We start from the raw sequence: 15,864 nt of genomic DNA on the forward strand, positions 1-15,864 counted from the left end.
AGTAATGTTAAATGATCAGTTATGGAAGGAGAAAAGAGAATATGAATGTGTAAATTCGAGAATTATGTGGATTAAAGTAAAGGTTGGATGCGAGAAGTGGGTCATAATAAGCGTGTATGCACCTGGAGAAGAGAGGAATGCAGAGGAGAGAGAGAGATTTTGGGAGATGTTAAGTGAATGTATAGGAGCCTTTGAACCAAGTGAGAGAGTAATTGTGGTAGGGGACCTGAATGCTAAAGTAGGAGAAACTTTTAGAGAGGGTGTGGTAGGTAAGTTTGGGGTGCCAGGTGTAAATGATAATGGGAGCCCTTTGATTGAACTTTGTATAGAAAGGGGTTTAGTTATAGGTAATACATATTTTAAGAAAAAGAGGATAAATAAGTATACACGATATGATGTAGGGCGAAATGACAGTAGTTTGTTGGATTATGTATTGGTAGATAAAAGACTGTTGAGTAGACTTCAGGATGTACATGTTTATAGAGGGGCCACAGATAGATCACTTTCTAGTTGTAGCTACACTGAGAGTAAAAGGTAGATGGGATACAAGGAGAATAGAAGCATCAGGGAAGAGAGAGGTGAAGGTTTATAAACTAAAAGAGGAGGCAGTTAGGGTAAGATATAAACAGCTATTGGAGGATAGATGGGCTAATGAGAGCATAGGCAATGGGGTCGAAGAGGAATGGGGTAGGTTTAAAAATGTAGTGTTAGAGTGTTCAGCAGAAGTTTGTGGTTACAGGAAAGTGGGTGCAGGAGGGAAGAGGAGCGATTGGTGGAATGATGATGTAAAGAGAGTAGTAAGGGAGAAAAAGTTAGCATATGAGAAGTTTTTACAAAGTAGAAGTGATGCAAGGAGGGAAGAGTATATGGAGAAAAAGAGAGAGGTTAAGAGAGTGGTGAAGCAATGTAAAAAGAGAGCAAATGAGAGAGTGGGTGAGATGTTATCAACAAATTTTGTTGAAAATAAGAAAAAGTTTTGGAGTGAGATTAACAAGTTAAGGAAGCCTAGAGAACAAATGGATTCGTCAGTTAAAAATAGGAGAGGAGAGTTATTAAATGGAGAGTTAGAGGTATTGGGAAGATGGAGGGAATATTTTGAGGAATTGTTAAATGTTGATGAAGATAGGGAAGCTGTGATTTCGTGTATAGGGCAAGGAGGAATAACATCTTGTAGGAGTGAGGAAGAGCCAGTTGTGAGTGTGGGGGAAGTTCGTGAGGCAGTAGGTAAAATGAAAGGGGGTAAGGCAGCCGGGATTGATGGGATAAAGATAGAAATGTTAAAAGCAGGTGGGGATATAGTTTTGGAGTGGTTGGTGCAATTATTTAATAAATGTATGGAAGAGGGTAAGGTACCTAGGGATTGGCAGAGAGCATGCATAGTTCCTTTGTATAAAGGCAAAGGTGATAAAAGAGAGTGCAAAAATTATAGGGGGATAAGTCTGTTGAGTGTACCTGGTAAAGTGTATGGTAGAGTTATAATTGAAAGAATTAAGAGGAAGACGGAGAATAGGATAGCAGATGAACAAGGAGGCTTTAGGAAAGGTAGGGGGTGTGTGGACCAGGTGTTTACAGTGAAACATATAAGTGAACAGTATTTAGATAAGGCTAAAGAGGTCTTTGTGGCATTTATGGATTTGGAAAAGGCGTATGACAGGGTGGATAGGGGGGCAATGTGGCAGATGTTGCAAGTGTATGGTGTAGGAGGTAGGTTACTGAAAGCAGTGAAGAGTTTTTACGAGGATAGTGAGGCTCAAGTTAGAGTATGTAGGAAAGAGGGAAATTTTTTCCCAGTAAAAGTAGGCCTTAGACAAGGATGTGTGATGTCACCGTGGTTGTTTAATATATTTATAGATGGGGTTGTAAGAGAAGTAAATGCGAGGGTCTTGGCAAGAGGCGTGGAGTTAAAAGATAAAGAATCACACACAAAGTGGGAGTTGTCACAGCTGCTCTTTGCTGATGACACTGTGCTCTTGGGAGATTCTGAAGAGAAGCTGCAGAGATTGGTGGATGAATTTGGTAGGGTGTGCAAAAGAAGAAAATTAAAGGTGAATACAGGAAAGAGTATGGTTATGAGGATAACAAAAAGATTAGGTGATGAAAGATTGAATATCAGATTGGAGGGAGAGAGTATGGAGGAGGTGAACGTATTCAGATATTTGGGAGTGGACGTGTCAGCGGATGGGTCTATGAAAGATGAGGTGAATCATAGAATTGATGAGGGAAAAAGAGTGAGTGGTGCACTTAGGAGTCTGTGGAGACAAAGAACTTTGTCCTTGGAGGCAAAGAGGGGAATGTATGAGAGTATAGTTTTACCAACGCTCTTATATGGGTGTGAAGCATGGGTGATGAATGTTGCAGCGAGGAGAAGGCTGGAGGCAGTAGAGATGTCATGTCTGAGGGCAATGTGTGGTGTGAATATAATGCAGAGAATTCGTAGTTTGGAAGTTAGGAGGAGGTGCGGGATTACCAAAACTGTTGTCCAGAGGGCTGAGGAAGGGTTGTTGAGGTGGTTCGGACATGTAGAGAGAATGGAGCGAAACAGAATGACTTCAAGAGTGTATCAGTCTGTAGTGGAAGGAAGGCGGGGTAGGGGTCGGCCTAGGAAGGGTTGGAGAGAGGGGGTAAAGGAGGTTTTGTGTGCGAGGGGCTTGGACTTCCAGCAGGCATGCGTAAGCGTGTTTGATAGGAGTGAATGGAGACAAATGGTTTTTAATACTTGACGTGCTGTTGGAGTGTGAGCAAAGTAACATTTATGAAGGGATTCAGGGAAACCGGCAGGCCGGACTTGAGTCCTGGAGATGGGAAGTACAGTGTCTGCACTCTGAAGGAGGGGTGTTAATGTTGTAGTGTAAAGCACCCTTCTGGCAAGACAGTGATGGAGTGAATGATGGTGAAAGTTTTTCTTTTTCGGGCCACCCTGCCTTGGTGGGAATCGGCCAGTGTGATAATAATAAAAAAATAACTGTTTAAACCAAGAATTTGCTTATACCTTTTGCATAGCCCATTATTTTGCTTCTGAAAACAGATGTTGAAGTCTCCCAGTATTATTATCTCGCAATTGTTTTCAAGTCCGGACAATACTCTGGAAAAGTCTTCTAAGAACTGGTCCTGGGTAGAAGGGCAGTAACTAGTTCCTACTAAGATGGGTTTGGTCTTGGGAAGCAGCACTTCAAACCATAGAATCTCTAGTTTATTGTTATTTAAATCAGGTCTTGGGTTGTAAGCTAAGTCATTTCTAATGTAGTCACATACTCCACCACCCTTTCTGTTCCTATCTAAGCGTTTTATATTGTAACCTTCTATTTTGACCTCGTCGTCAGTCACCGTATCATCCAACCAGGATTCAGAGATGGTTGTAACTGCCGCCCTAATTTTGTTAGCTAGAATCCTAATCTCTGCCAATTTAGGAAGAAGTGATCTTGCAAAGTAAAAGGACACAAATGCAACTAATGTGACTTTTTATTGTGGCAACGTTTCGCTCTCCAGGAGCTTTATCAAGTCCTTTTACTTTACATATTGTCGGTAATTCTACCAACTTTATTACAAGTGATCTTGCATTGACATGAATAAAGTAAAGGCCTGTTTTCATAAAACAATTATAATCATTAATATATGGCAATGGGTCATATGTATTAAAATTAGGTAAATCAATGTCATCATTGCTAAAGGGTAACTGTGCCAAAGTGCATCTGTTAATTCTGGCACTGTTACTATAAATGTACATCCATCCATCATGCACCCACCCCTTACACATTTTACATAAGGTGCCTTTTCTGTTTTTCATGCGTACTTTAGTACAGTGTATGCACTTGTTTGGTAGTGTTTGAGATAATAATGGCTGTATTGTCTCACATTGACCTATGTATGCATTACATATGGAGTTAAGGTTATCATTCCTAGCTACTAGACCGTCATTATCACCGTCATATATCTGTCTGTTTTGCCTTTGCACAATTGTTTGAGGTCCTGGATTAATTTGGATATCACCACTTAAGAGCACTACAATAAGAGCTGTGTGCCACTGTTTTTGTTTGGGTATACAGTGTTGCCATACCTTGCGCCAATAGTGACATTTACTTTTCTGGTAGGATGGCAACTGTTGGGCTTTTACTGTCCAGGGCACTGTTACTCCATTCACCTTTTCCAGCCCCCATGACTGATTTCTTTCTGCATGGAATTGAAGAAGAAAGATAAATATAATTATGGCAGCCTGTACCCCCCTAATGCCTGCCATTTTCACTCTTTGCTCTTTTACTCATATACAATAATATTTATTTCTCTTTTCCAGTCACCTAGTACACCCTAGTATCTGCTTTAGCAATCACCACTGAATTACTAGTAAATTTTCTTCTTCAAAACTCTCTTCACTGCTCGATTTTCCCTTAACTTCACACACCCCTTTTAGTTAACCCCTTATTACACACTCCCCTTCCCGCCTCACTTCACAGTCTGGTTTCACCTATTAATTTCTAACGCCTTTTCATTCTGGTAGACCAGAAAGGTTTAATCAATGGTTTTATCCTTCCAAATCCCCCTCAGTTCCATTATCAGGGGTTGTGTCATGTTGTTGACTGGCTGACCTGGTCTGCTGACTCAGCCATTTTTAAAACACTGAGGGAAGTAAATGCCACCTACAACCTGACTTTCCTTGAGTTTATAGATATATTTGGCATTTTCTCCTATGATTCTCTCACTGTACACTGGTCAGCTAAATATAGGTCAGCTACTAAAACATTAACCTTGGCTGTTTAACTATTCACTTCTTTCCCACGACTGGCACTGAGGGATAACCGTCCTATAACCTTTGAGTTTTGTACTGTTGATTTGACGATGTCTCCTGTGTTTCCCTCTCGTTAGCACTGGTACAGGTGATATGATGGTGGTACAGATATGATGTTACTGTCAGTACAGATGAACGTCAGTAAAGATGAGAATTTCACTTCGTTAGTTGTACGTCTGGCAGTAGCTGGTGTTTGGATGCCGGTCAGCCATGTTTAAATGCTCAATTCTTTTCCTCATTTGGCACTGAGGGGAAAAAAGTCCTACAGACCTGTCATTTCCTTGGAGTTTTGTTGATCAGGTTTTCTGCCATGTTGTCTTCCTGTTGAACACTGGTGCAGTTGATATGGAGGTCAGTTATTTTATTGTAGTGGAAAACGTCTCATGTCTGGTTCACGTCTGGCAGCAGGTGTGGTACTTGAATGCCGGTCCCTCTTTTGTCATATTTAGTCCATTTTGTTGTCGTCACCATCAGTTTTCATGTCACTATAGGTTCCTTGCATGTTGTTGCAGCAGTACTTGCAATTTGGCCACCACTGGAGTTCGGTTAGGCCCAGGGGACGGCAAGATATAGGAGCAGCCTTGTTGCTGCTTGCTGCGGCTGCCTGTATGTATGAAGGTACTAGAAATAAGCTACGTTGACTTTTTTGGATTATCCTAGGTTCTCTACACATATGCTGCTATGTGTGATAATCTATATAGAGAAAATAACTTTTTTGTTTCAGGTTTATGGTGGAGTATGAGTGTATATCACAGTTAGCTCTGTGCTACACTCCGTTTTCTGTAATATAAGCCCCCAAGACAGGGATAGGAGAATGGTATTTGTATACCATATCCTCTTCATACTTCTGTCGAACTGCTTGGTATTATGCCAAATATTATTTATTCTGGAGTATTTAACATGTTTTATGTTATTTATATTGTTCATTATGTCATATTAGATCAATTGTGATAGGCAAATAAGCTATAGTTTTGATATTAGCGTAATAATAAAGCATATTCCCCTGCATCATGAGACTGAGCTCATGGCAACCGACAGTGGCTTCAAAGCCACCTTATCTTTAATGGATAATGTACTGTGTCGGTGCTTTACATAATGAGAAGCATTTCTTTTATTCATTGGAACTATGGCTAGGGCTAAAAGTAAGCAGGTTATAACAATAAATGGAGAAAAAGAAACTGGAATGACTTATGCAGCAATTAGTGCTGCCAAACAGTACCAGCAGGTTGGTGTGGCCACTCTGGAAATTTGAAATTATACTAGCCAAAATTAGTGCCGAAAAACTGAAGGAACTGAATAACTGATTGCCGAATTTGTGATGGCAGACCTGTATAGTAAGTTTATTAAGGTACAGCTACACATAAATACAGTTATCATTCATAGTAATATATGTATGTGTAAATTACCTAGGCAGCGAACACAAGCAACTCTGATACAACAACAGAAAACAATCTACATGAACAACATAATCTTTTAATCTCTAATGTCCACCTGGAATTAGAATGATTTTGGAAAAAGTTCAGGTCCATTTGTGATTTTTTCGGCTACTGTATTTTACGCATCAAAGATGCTATTTTTCTTCCAAAGTCTTGTAAATTTACCCAGCATTTTGGAGGCCAGAGTACATTTTATCCTTTTTTTTTTCCAAAATTTAGCCAATCAGAATTGGATGGGGGAATGGGGGCATCCTCGACATCAGAATGTCTTGTTCATCATAAAATGTGGTGTTTAGATTTATCCAATCAAGAGAATAATTTTGGAATAATTTTATAAATATGCATGACTACCACATGTTAGTGTTGGTAGTTAATGCAGTCATATTCATGAAGATGCTGGGAAGTAATTATATTTTTGACTTTCAGAGTAGACAAAATAGCACAATACATCGAGCAAAAAGGGGAGCTGGAGGAAATGTAAGTAAAGAATAAAGAATGTAAAATTTTATTTAAAAAATGAGAAAAGATGATGTTGAATCATGCGCAGTTTATTATGTTTAATTTTCCATTTTTGTCTTATTGAAAAGTATTCCAGTTTTCTTGTCGACTAGTTTGTGAACTTTACATTTGCAGTTGCACTGTGTGTGAGAGTTGCACACAACTTTAACCCTTTGACTGTCGATACCCCAAATCCTGAAGTGTCTCCTGGTGTCGAAAAATTTTTGAAAAAAAAAAAATTCCTATCAAATGATAGAGAATCTTTTCCTGATGGTAATGACACCACAAGAATGAAATTTGATGGAAAACTTTCGGAATTGTGCTTTCACGAAGTTAGCAACCTCGGCGATATTTACGAATCGGCAATTTCATCCACTTTGAGACCTATTTTCGGCTAATTCCATTGTTCCAGTCCACCAAACTCATAGCTATTTCTTTAGAACTCCATTTGTTCTATCGATTGAGTACAAGAAACTGCCCATTTACAGATCTCAACTACCCAATAACATAGTCAGAAATTTGCAATTTGGCCAATTTCACACAAATTAAAAAATATGCCAATTTCAAAATAGGGTCCAGAATGAACAATGCAGACATTCCTGGCTCTAAAATAACATTTTCTTTGTTCATCAGTCATGTCTCCAGGCCCCTCTGATATTACTCTTGCTTTCTATTTTGAATTTTTATTCAAACAAAAATTAGAAGATTTACTATTATGCAGACTACTGCAATATTGTAATAATTGTATAAATAATATCAACCCATTCATGACTGCATATTAGAATGGCTACTTGGACATTTATTGGAAAATGACATCATTTGTTTACTTTTGAACATTGGCAAAAATCAAACATTTCCCCTACTTTGAGCTCCATTTCAAGGTTCTTTTCATAGTAAAACCAATCAAAATCACCTCTATTTCTATAATATGTTTTCAATTCTGTCAAATGAGGCCAAGAAAACGAGAATACAATCATAAATACTATACGAAAATACACCACAAATTTAGTGTTTTAATCCAAAAAATGGTCGGAGTTTTTTTTTCTCATTATGCACTGCGTGCTGCAGGATTTTTTTTATATGGTGCACACTGGCCACATAGACCCATTCGTTCACATGTGGGCCTACCAGCTTTCTCCTGCTTGATTTGAAGCCACTAGAAGTTTTGAGTATATATACGTCAAACACGGTGGCTCGTAAGACGTATATATACGACCAAAACAGTCAAAGGGTTAACATTTGCAGTTGTACTGTGTGTGAGAGTTGCACACAACTTTACATTTGCAGTTGTACTGTGTGTGAGAGTTGCACTCAACTTTACATTTGCAGTTGTACTGTGTGTGAGAGTTGCACACAACTGTAACATTTACAGTTGTACTGTGTGTGAGAGTTGCACATAACTGTAACATTTACAGTTGTACTGTGTGTGAGAGTTGCACACAACTGTAACATTTACAGTTGTACTGTGTGTGAGAGTTGCACATAACTGTAACATTTACAGTTGTACTGTGTGTGAGAGTTGCACATAACTGTAACATTTGCAGTTGCACTGTGTGTGAGAGTTGCACTCAACTTTACATTTGCAGTTGCACTGTGTGTGAGAGTTGCACTCAACTTTACATTTGCAGTTGCACTGTGTGTGAGAGTTGCACTCAACTTTACATTTGCAGTTGCACTGTGTGTGAGAGTTGCACTCAACTTTACAGGCTTGAACAGCAAAGTTCAGTATCAGTTTGTAAGTGCCTAAACTACTGTGTATACTTCAGACTTTTCTAAAAACTGTATTGTACTCTTCATTTTTTAATAATAGGAGGTAGGTTACTGAAAGCAGTGAAGAGTTTTTACGAGGATAGTGAGGCTCAAGTTAGAGTATGTAGGAAAGAGGGAAATTTTTTCCCAGTAAAAGTAGGCCTTAGACAAGGATGTGTGATGTCACCGTGGTTGTTTAATATATTTATAGATGGGGTTGTAAGAGAAGTAAATGCGAGGGTCTTGGCAAGAGGCGTGGAGTTAAAAGATAAAGAATCACACACAAAGTGGGAGTTGTCACAGCTGCTCTTTGCTGATGACACTGTGCTCTTGGGAGATTCTGAAGAGAAGCTGCAGAGATTGGTGGATGAATTTGGTAGGGTGTGCAAAAGAAGAAAATTAAAGGTGAATACAGGAAAGAGTAAGGTTATGAGGATAACAAAAAGATTAGGTGATGAAAGATTGAATATCAGATTGGAGGGAGAGAGTATGGAGGAGGTGAACGTATTCAGATATTTGGGAGTGGACGTGTCAGCGGATGGGTCTATGAAAGATGAGGTGAATCATAGAATTGATGAGGGAAAAAGAGTGAGTGGTGCACTTAGGAGTCTGTGGAGACAAAGAACCTTGTCCTTGGAGGCAAAGAGGGGAATGTATGAGAGTATAGTTTTACCAACGCTCTTATATGGGTGTGAAGCATGGGTGATGAATGTTGCAGCGAGGAGAAGGCTGGAGGCAGTGGAGATGTCATGTCTGAGGGCAATGTGTGGTGTGAATATAATGCAGAGAATTCGTAGTTTGGAAGTTAGGAGGAGGTGCGGGATTACCAAAACTGTTGTCCAGAGGGCTGAGGAAGGGTTGTTGAGGTGGTTCGGACATGTAGAGAGAATGGAGCGAAACAGAATGACTTCAAGAGTGTATCAGTCTGTAGTGGAAGGAAGGCGGGGTAGGGGTCGGCCTAGGAAGGGTTGGAGGGAGGGGGTAAAGGAGGTTTTGTGTGCGAGGGGCTTGGACTTCCAGCAGGCATGCTTGAGCGTGTTTGATAGGAGTGAATGGAGACAAATGGTTTTTAATACTTGACGTGCTGTTGGAGTGTGAGCAAAGTAACATTTATGAAGGGATTCAGGGAAACTGGCAGGCCGGACTTGAGTCCTGGAGATGGGAAGTACAGTGCCTGCACTCTGAAGGAGGGGTGTTAATGTTGCAGTTTAAAAACTGTAGTGTAAAGCACCCTTCTGGCAAGACAGTGATGGAGTGAATGATGGTGAAAGTTTTTCTTTTTCGGGCCACCCTGCCTTGGTGGGAATCGGCCAGTGTGATAATAAAAAATAATTAGTATTACTTTATTATTAATTTTTGTATTAACACATCGGCCATTTCCCACCAAGGCAGAGTGACCCCCACCCCTCCAGAAAACAAGACGCTTAAATCATCGCTCTCTTGCCATCACTCCATCACTCTACAATGTATCTCTACCACTCCTTCAGAGTTCAGGCACTGCGCTTCCCACCTCCAGGAGTCAAGTCTGGCTAACTGATTTTCCTGAACCCCTTCATAAATGTTAATTTGCTCACACTCCAACAGCACATCAAGTATATAAACCATTTGCCTTCACTTCCTCCTATCTAACATGCTCATGTATACTTGCTGGAAGTCTAAGCCCCTCGCACACAAAACCTCTTTTACCCCTTCCCTTCCCTTCAATCTATCCTAGGCTGGCCCCTACCTCGCCTTCCTTCCACTACAGATTTATACACCTTCCAAGTCATTCTCTTTCATTCCATCCTTTTTAATGTCCAAACTACCTCAACAACCCCTTATTATTATTATTATTATTACAGTGGAACCCCGAATATCGGCTATAATCCGTTCCAGAAGGTCGGCCTAAATCCGAAAAGGCCTAAATTTGAAGCAATATTTTCCATAAGAATTAATGTAAATACAAGTACTCCATTCCAGACACCCAAAAATAATAAAAAAAAATACTTTTTGAGTTACATATAAATGAACATTTAAATCATTATTACATACCTGTATTGAAGACTCTTGTTGGCATATGGAAGACAGGGAGGAGGGGAGAGGGAGGAGGAGAGGTTATTGTTTGGAAGGGGAATCATCCTCCATAATGTCTTCAGGTATCAAAGCCCTATCTGGGGTTACTTCCCATCTATATCTTTTAACCCTTTGATTGTTTCGGTTGTATGTATACGTCTTACGAGCCAATGTGTTTGATGTATTAATGCGCCAAAATTCTAACAGCTTCAAATCAAGCAGGAGAAAGCTGGTAGGCCCACAAGTGAGAATGGGTCTCCATGGTCACTGTGCACGCTATAAAAAAAATTGGGGAGCCAGTGGTGCATTGTGGGAATGCTATTTCAGTAGTCCTTGTTCAGCATGCCTAGCAGTAAGAAATATGACTCCCCGGTGAATCTGGGACTCTTCCTAAGTGATGCTCTAACACAGATGGAAGTGTCAGTGAAGATGAATTTCATGTTTTTGAGGAGTTTGTGACTGAAAGCAATGGCCAGGATACCAGAAGAAAGAAAGAAAGGAAAAGAGAAAGAAGGAAAGTGAAAGAAAAAGAAAAGGAAAGAAAGAAGGGAAGAAAGAAAGATAAAGGAGGAAAGAGAAAGAAAAAGAAAGAAAGAGAAAGATAGAAAGAGAAAGAAAAAGAAAGAATGGTAGGTAGTTATGAAGGAGGTGGGCAGGAAGGCATGGGACCCCATGGGTGTTGACAGGCAATAATGTCATTTTGACAGCTGCCAGACCCTGATTCAGCACATTTAGGAGTCCACACACACACACACACACACACACACACACACACACACACACACACACACACACACACACACACACACACACACACACACACACACACACACACACACACACATACACACACACATACACACACACACACACACACACACACACACACACACACACACACACACACACACACACACACACACACACACACACACACACACACACACCTACCTACCTACCTACCTTAATAAGGAATCGTTCAAGACACTGTACACTGTGTATGTTAGGCCCATACTGGAGTATGCAGCACCAGTCTGGAACCCACACCTGGTCAAGCACGTCAAGAAGTTAGAGAAAGTACAAAGGTTTGTAACAAGGCTAGTCCCAGAGCTCAGGGGAATGTCGTACGAGGAAAGGTTGAGGGAAATCGGACTGACGACACTGGAGGACAGAAGGGTCAGGGGAGACATGATAATGACAAACAAGATACAGTGGACCCCCGGTTAACGATTTTAATCCGTGCAAGAGGGGTAATTGTTATGCGAAATAATCGTTATGTGAATGAATTTTCCCCATAAGAAATAATGGAAATAAAATTAATCCGTGCAAGACACCCAAAAGTATGAAAAAAAAATTTTTTTACCACATGAAATGTTAATTTTAATACACACAAACTGAAAAAGGCATGCACACTTACATGACACTTACTTTTATTGAAGATCTGGTGATGATTGATGGGATGGGAGGAGGGGAGAGCATTATCTTCTTACTGTTTAGAAGGGGAATCCCCTTCCATTAGGACTTGAGGTAGTAAGTCCTTTTCTGGGGTTACTTCCCTTCTTCTTTTAATGCCACTAGGGCCAGCTTCAGAGTCACTGGACTTCTTTCGCACAAGATATCTGTCCATAGTGGCCTGTACCTCTCGTTCCTTTATGACTTGCCTAAAGTGTTTCACAACATTGTCAGTGTAATAATCACCAGCACGGCTTGCAATAGCTGTGTGAGGGTGATTTTCATCCATGAAGGTTTGCACTTCAAGCCACTTTGCACAGATTTCCTTAATCTTTGTAGTAGGCAACTTCTTCAATTTCTCTCTCCCCTCCTCTGAACCAGTTTCCCCAGGTCTGGCCTCTTGCTCTTGAAGTTGATCTATCAGCTCATCAGTGGTTAGTTCTTCATTGTCCTCCTCCACCAACTCTTCCACATCCTCCCCACTAACCTCCAACCCCAAGGACTTTCCCAATGCCACAATGGATTCCTCAACTGGCATAATCCTCTCAGGGTTAGCCTCAAACCCTTCAAAATCCCTTTTCTCTACACATTCTGGCCACAGTTTCTTCCAAGCAGAGTTCAAGGTCCTCTTAGTCACTTCCTCCCAAGCCTTACCTATAAGGTTTACACAATTGAGGATATTAAAGTGATCTCTCCAAAACTCTCTTAGAGTCAGTTCAGTTTCTGAGGTCATTACAAAGCACCTTTCAAACAGAGCTTTTGTGTACAGTTTCTTGAAGTTGGAAATAACCTGCTGGTCCATGGGCTGCAGGAGAGGAGTGGTATTAGGAGGCAAAAACTTCACCTTAATGAAGCTCATGTCCCCATAAAGTCGCTCTGCCACGTCTGTAGGATGACCAGGGGCATTGTCTAACACCAGGAGGCACTTAAGTTCTAATTTCTTTTCAGTTAGGTAATCTTTCACATTGGGGGCAAATGCATGGTGTAACCAGTTATAGAAAAATTCCCTAGTGACCCATGCCTTACTGTTTGCCCTCCACAGCACACACAAATTATCCTTGAGGACATTCTTTTGCCTGAACGCTCTGGGAGTTTCAGAGTGATACACTAATAAAGGCTTCACTTTGCAATCACCAGTAGCATTGGCACACATGAGAAGAGTAAGCCTGTCTTTCATAGGCTTATGTCCTGGGAGTGCCTTTTCCTCCTGAGTAATGTAGGTCCTGCTTGGCATTTTCTTCCAGAACAGGCCTGTTTCATCACAATTAAACACTTGTTCAGGTTTCAGTCCTTCACTTTCTATGTACTCCTTGAATTCCTGCACATATTTTTCAGCCGCTTTGTGGTCCGAACTGGCAGCCTCACCATGCCTTATCACACTATGGATGCCACTACGCTTCTTAAATCTCTCAAACCAACCTTTGCTGGCCTTAAATTCACTCACATCATCACTAGTTGCAGGCAGTTTTTTAATTAAATCGTCATGCAACTTCCTAGCCTTTTCACATATGATCGCTTGAGAGACGCTATCTCCTGCTATCTGTTTTTCATTTATCCACACCAATAACAGTCTCTCAACATCTTCCATCACTTGCGATCTTTGTTTCGAAAACACAGTTAAACCTTTGGCAAGAACAGCTTCCTTGATTGTCTTTCTGGTGCCCACAATAGTAGCGATGGTTGATTGGGGTTTCTTGTACAGCTTGACTAGGTCGGCTATACGCACTCCACTTTCATACTTATCAATGATCTCTTTCTTCATTTCTATTGTAATTCTCACCCTTATTGGTGTAGGGTTGGCACTAGAAGCTTTCTTGGGGCCCATGGTCACTTATTTTCCCGAAACAGCACCGAAAACACTGTAATAATACGAAATATTCCGAGTGTATGCTTGGATGTTACCGCGGAGGCTGGCTGGTAAACAATGGGACGGGCGGCACATGTGAGGCTGGCTGAGGGCGCACATTGGACGTGTCTCGGACGAAAATCGTTGAGCGGGTTTTTAATCGGTATGCGCGGCAAAAATTTTGCGATTAAAGTAAGCGGTATGCGAAATAATCGCTATGTGATGCCATCGTTATGCGGGGGTCCACTGTACTGCGGGGAATAGACAAGGTGGACAGAGATAGGATGTTCCAGAGAGGGGACACAGAAACAAGGGGTCACAACTGGAAGCTAAAGACTCAGACGAGTCACAGGGACGTTAGGAAGTATTTCTTCAGTCATAGAGTCGTCAGGAAGTGGAATAGCCTAGCAAGTGGAGTAGTGGAAGCAGGAACCATACATAGTTTTAAGAAGAGGTATGACAAAGCTCAGGAAGCAGAGAGGGAGAGGACCTAGTAGTAATTAGTGAAGAGGTGGGGGCCACGAGCTGAGTCTCGACCCCTGCAACCACAATTAGGTGAGTACACACCCACACACAAGCTTACAGAAGATAATAGCAGTTTTATATAAGTGTCCAGTGACTATATAAGTGTATATATATATTATAAAAACCAGAAGGAAGGAAGGGATGAAAGAATGAAGAAAGAAAGATAGGTAGGTAGGAATGATGACACATAACATTTACCTGGGATAACTACCTAACACAACTGCCTGCTAATACTCTGGAGAAAACTGCTCACAAGAGCTGTTTTGTCTGTGCACATATTAAAAAATGCCCACAAAAATGCAGAGACACTCATTTTATGTGTGAGGAGTGTAAAACACCATTATGTGTGAGGAGTGTAAAACACCATTATGTGTGAGGAGTGTAAAACACCATTATGTGTGAGGAGTGTAAAACACCATTATGTGTGAGGAGTGTAAAACACCATTATGTGTGAGGAGTGTAAAACACCATTATGTGTGAGGAGTGTAAAACACCATTATGTGTGAGGAGTGTAAAACACCATTATGTGTGAGGAGTGTAAAACACCATTATGTGTGAGGAGTGTAAAACACCATTATGTGTGAGGAGTGTAAAACACCATTATGTGTGAGGAGTGTAAAACACCATTATGTGTGAGGAGTGTAAAACACCATTATGTGTGAGGAGTGTAAAACACCATTATGTGGGAGGAGTGTAAAACACCATTATGTGTGAGGAGTGTAAAACACCATTATGTGTGAGGAGTGTAAAACACCATTATGTGTGAGTAGTGTAAAACACCATTATGTGTGAGGAGTGTAAAACACCATTATGTGTGAGGAGTGTAAAACACCATTATGTGTGAGGAGTGTAAAACACCATTATGTGTGAGGAGTGTAAAACACCATTATGTGTGAGGAGTGTAAAACACCATTATGTGTGAGGAGTGTAAAACACCATTATGTGTGAGGAGTGTAAAACACCATTATGTGTGAGGAGTGTAAAACACCATTATGTGGGAGGAGTGTAAAACACCATTATGCATACACCCATATTTCAAAGAATTACACAAGCTGCAGCAATTCTAGGAAAGTGTCCAGTGATTGTACATTTGTATATATATATATATTACTGAACTAATCCCTGTACTATCACCTGCTAGATAGTATTTTACTGGCTCATTATCCCAGGTGTCCCACACAGTTCTTTGTGTGACCCAGTTTAACGTATCTTCCCAGATTTCCAATTCACAAATTATTATTTGTTAATAAGATACTTACTCTTTAATAATATCTGTATTACCATTTTCTTTCCTACTTAAACAGTGTTAAAATTCTCTTATAATCATACCTTTTTTTTCCCCTTTTCTACCAAACTACAAATAACAAACTACTAACCAGTATCAACTACCTCAAATAATATTCCTATAGTGATATTAATTGCTCAAACTTTATACTATACGGCAAATCCTACTCTTAGATTATTCTTCATATCTTAGTGACTATATTGTGTGTGCAATTAGTGTATATTCCAATTACATTATTGTT

General features: G+C 40.4%; 1 protein-coding gene across 1 annotated transcript in view; it reads left to right on the forward strand.

Moving 5' to 3' along the window:
* The window catches only part of LOC128687209 (uncharacterized), a 273,243-nt gene that overhangs the window by 238,997 nt on the left and 18,382 nt on the right, over positions 1 to 15,864 (forward strand). The window contains exon 15 of the mRNA XM_070098518.1: positions 6,643 to 6,693. Within this exon, the coding sequence (XP_069954619.1) occupies positions 6,643 to 6,693 (51 nt within the window). The remainder of the gene's footprint in view (positions 1 to 6,642; positions 6,694 to 15,864) is intronic.

Source organism: Cherax quadricarinatus, chromosome 62, assembly GCF_038502225.1.
Source record: "Cherax quadricarinatus isolate ZL_2023a chromosome 62, ASM3850222v1, whole genome shotgun sequence".
Taxonomy (NCBI): domain Eukaryota; kingdom Metazoa; phylum Arthropoda; class Malacostraca; order Decapoda; family Parastacidae; genus Cherax; species Cherax quadricarinatus.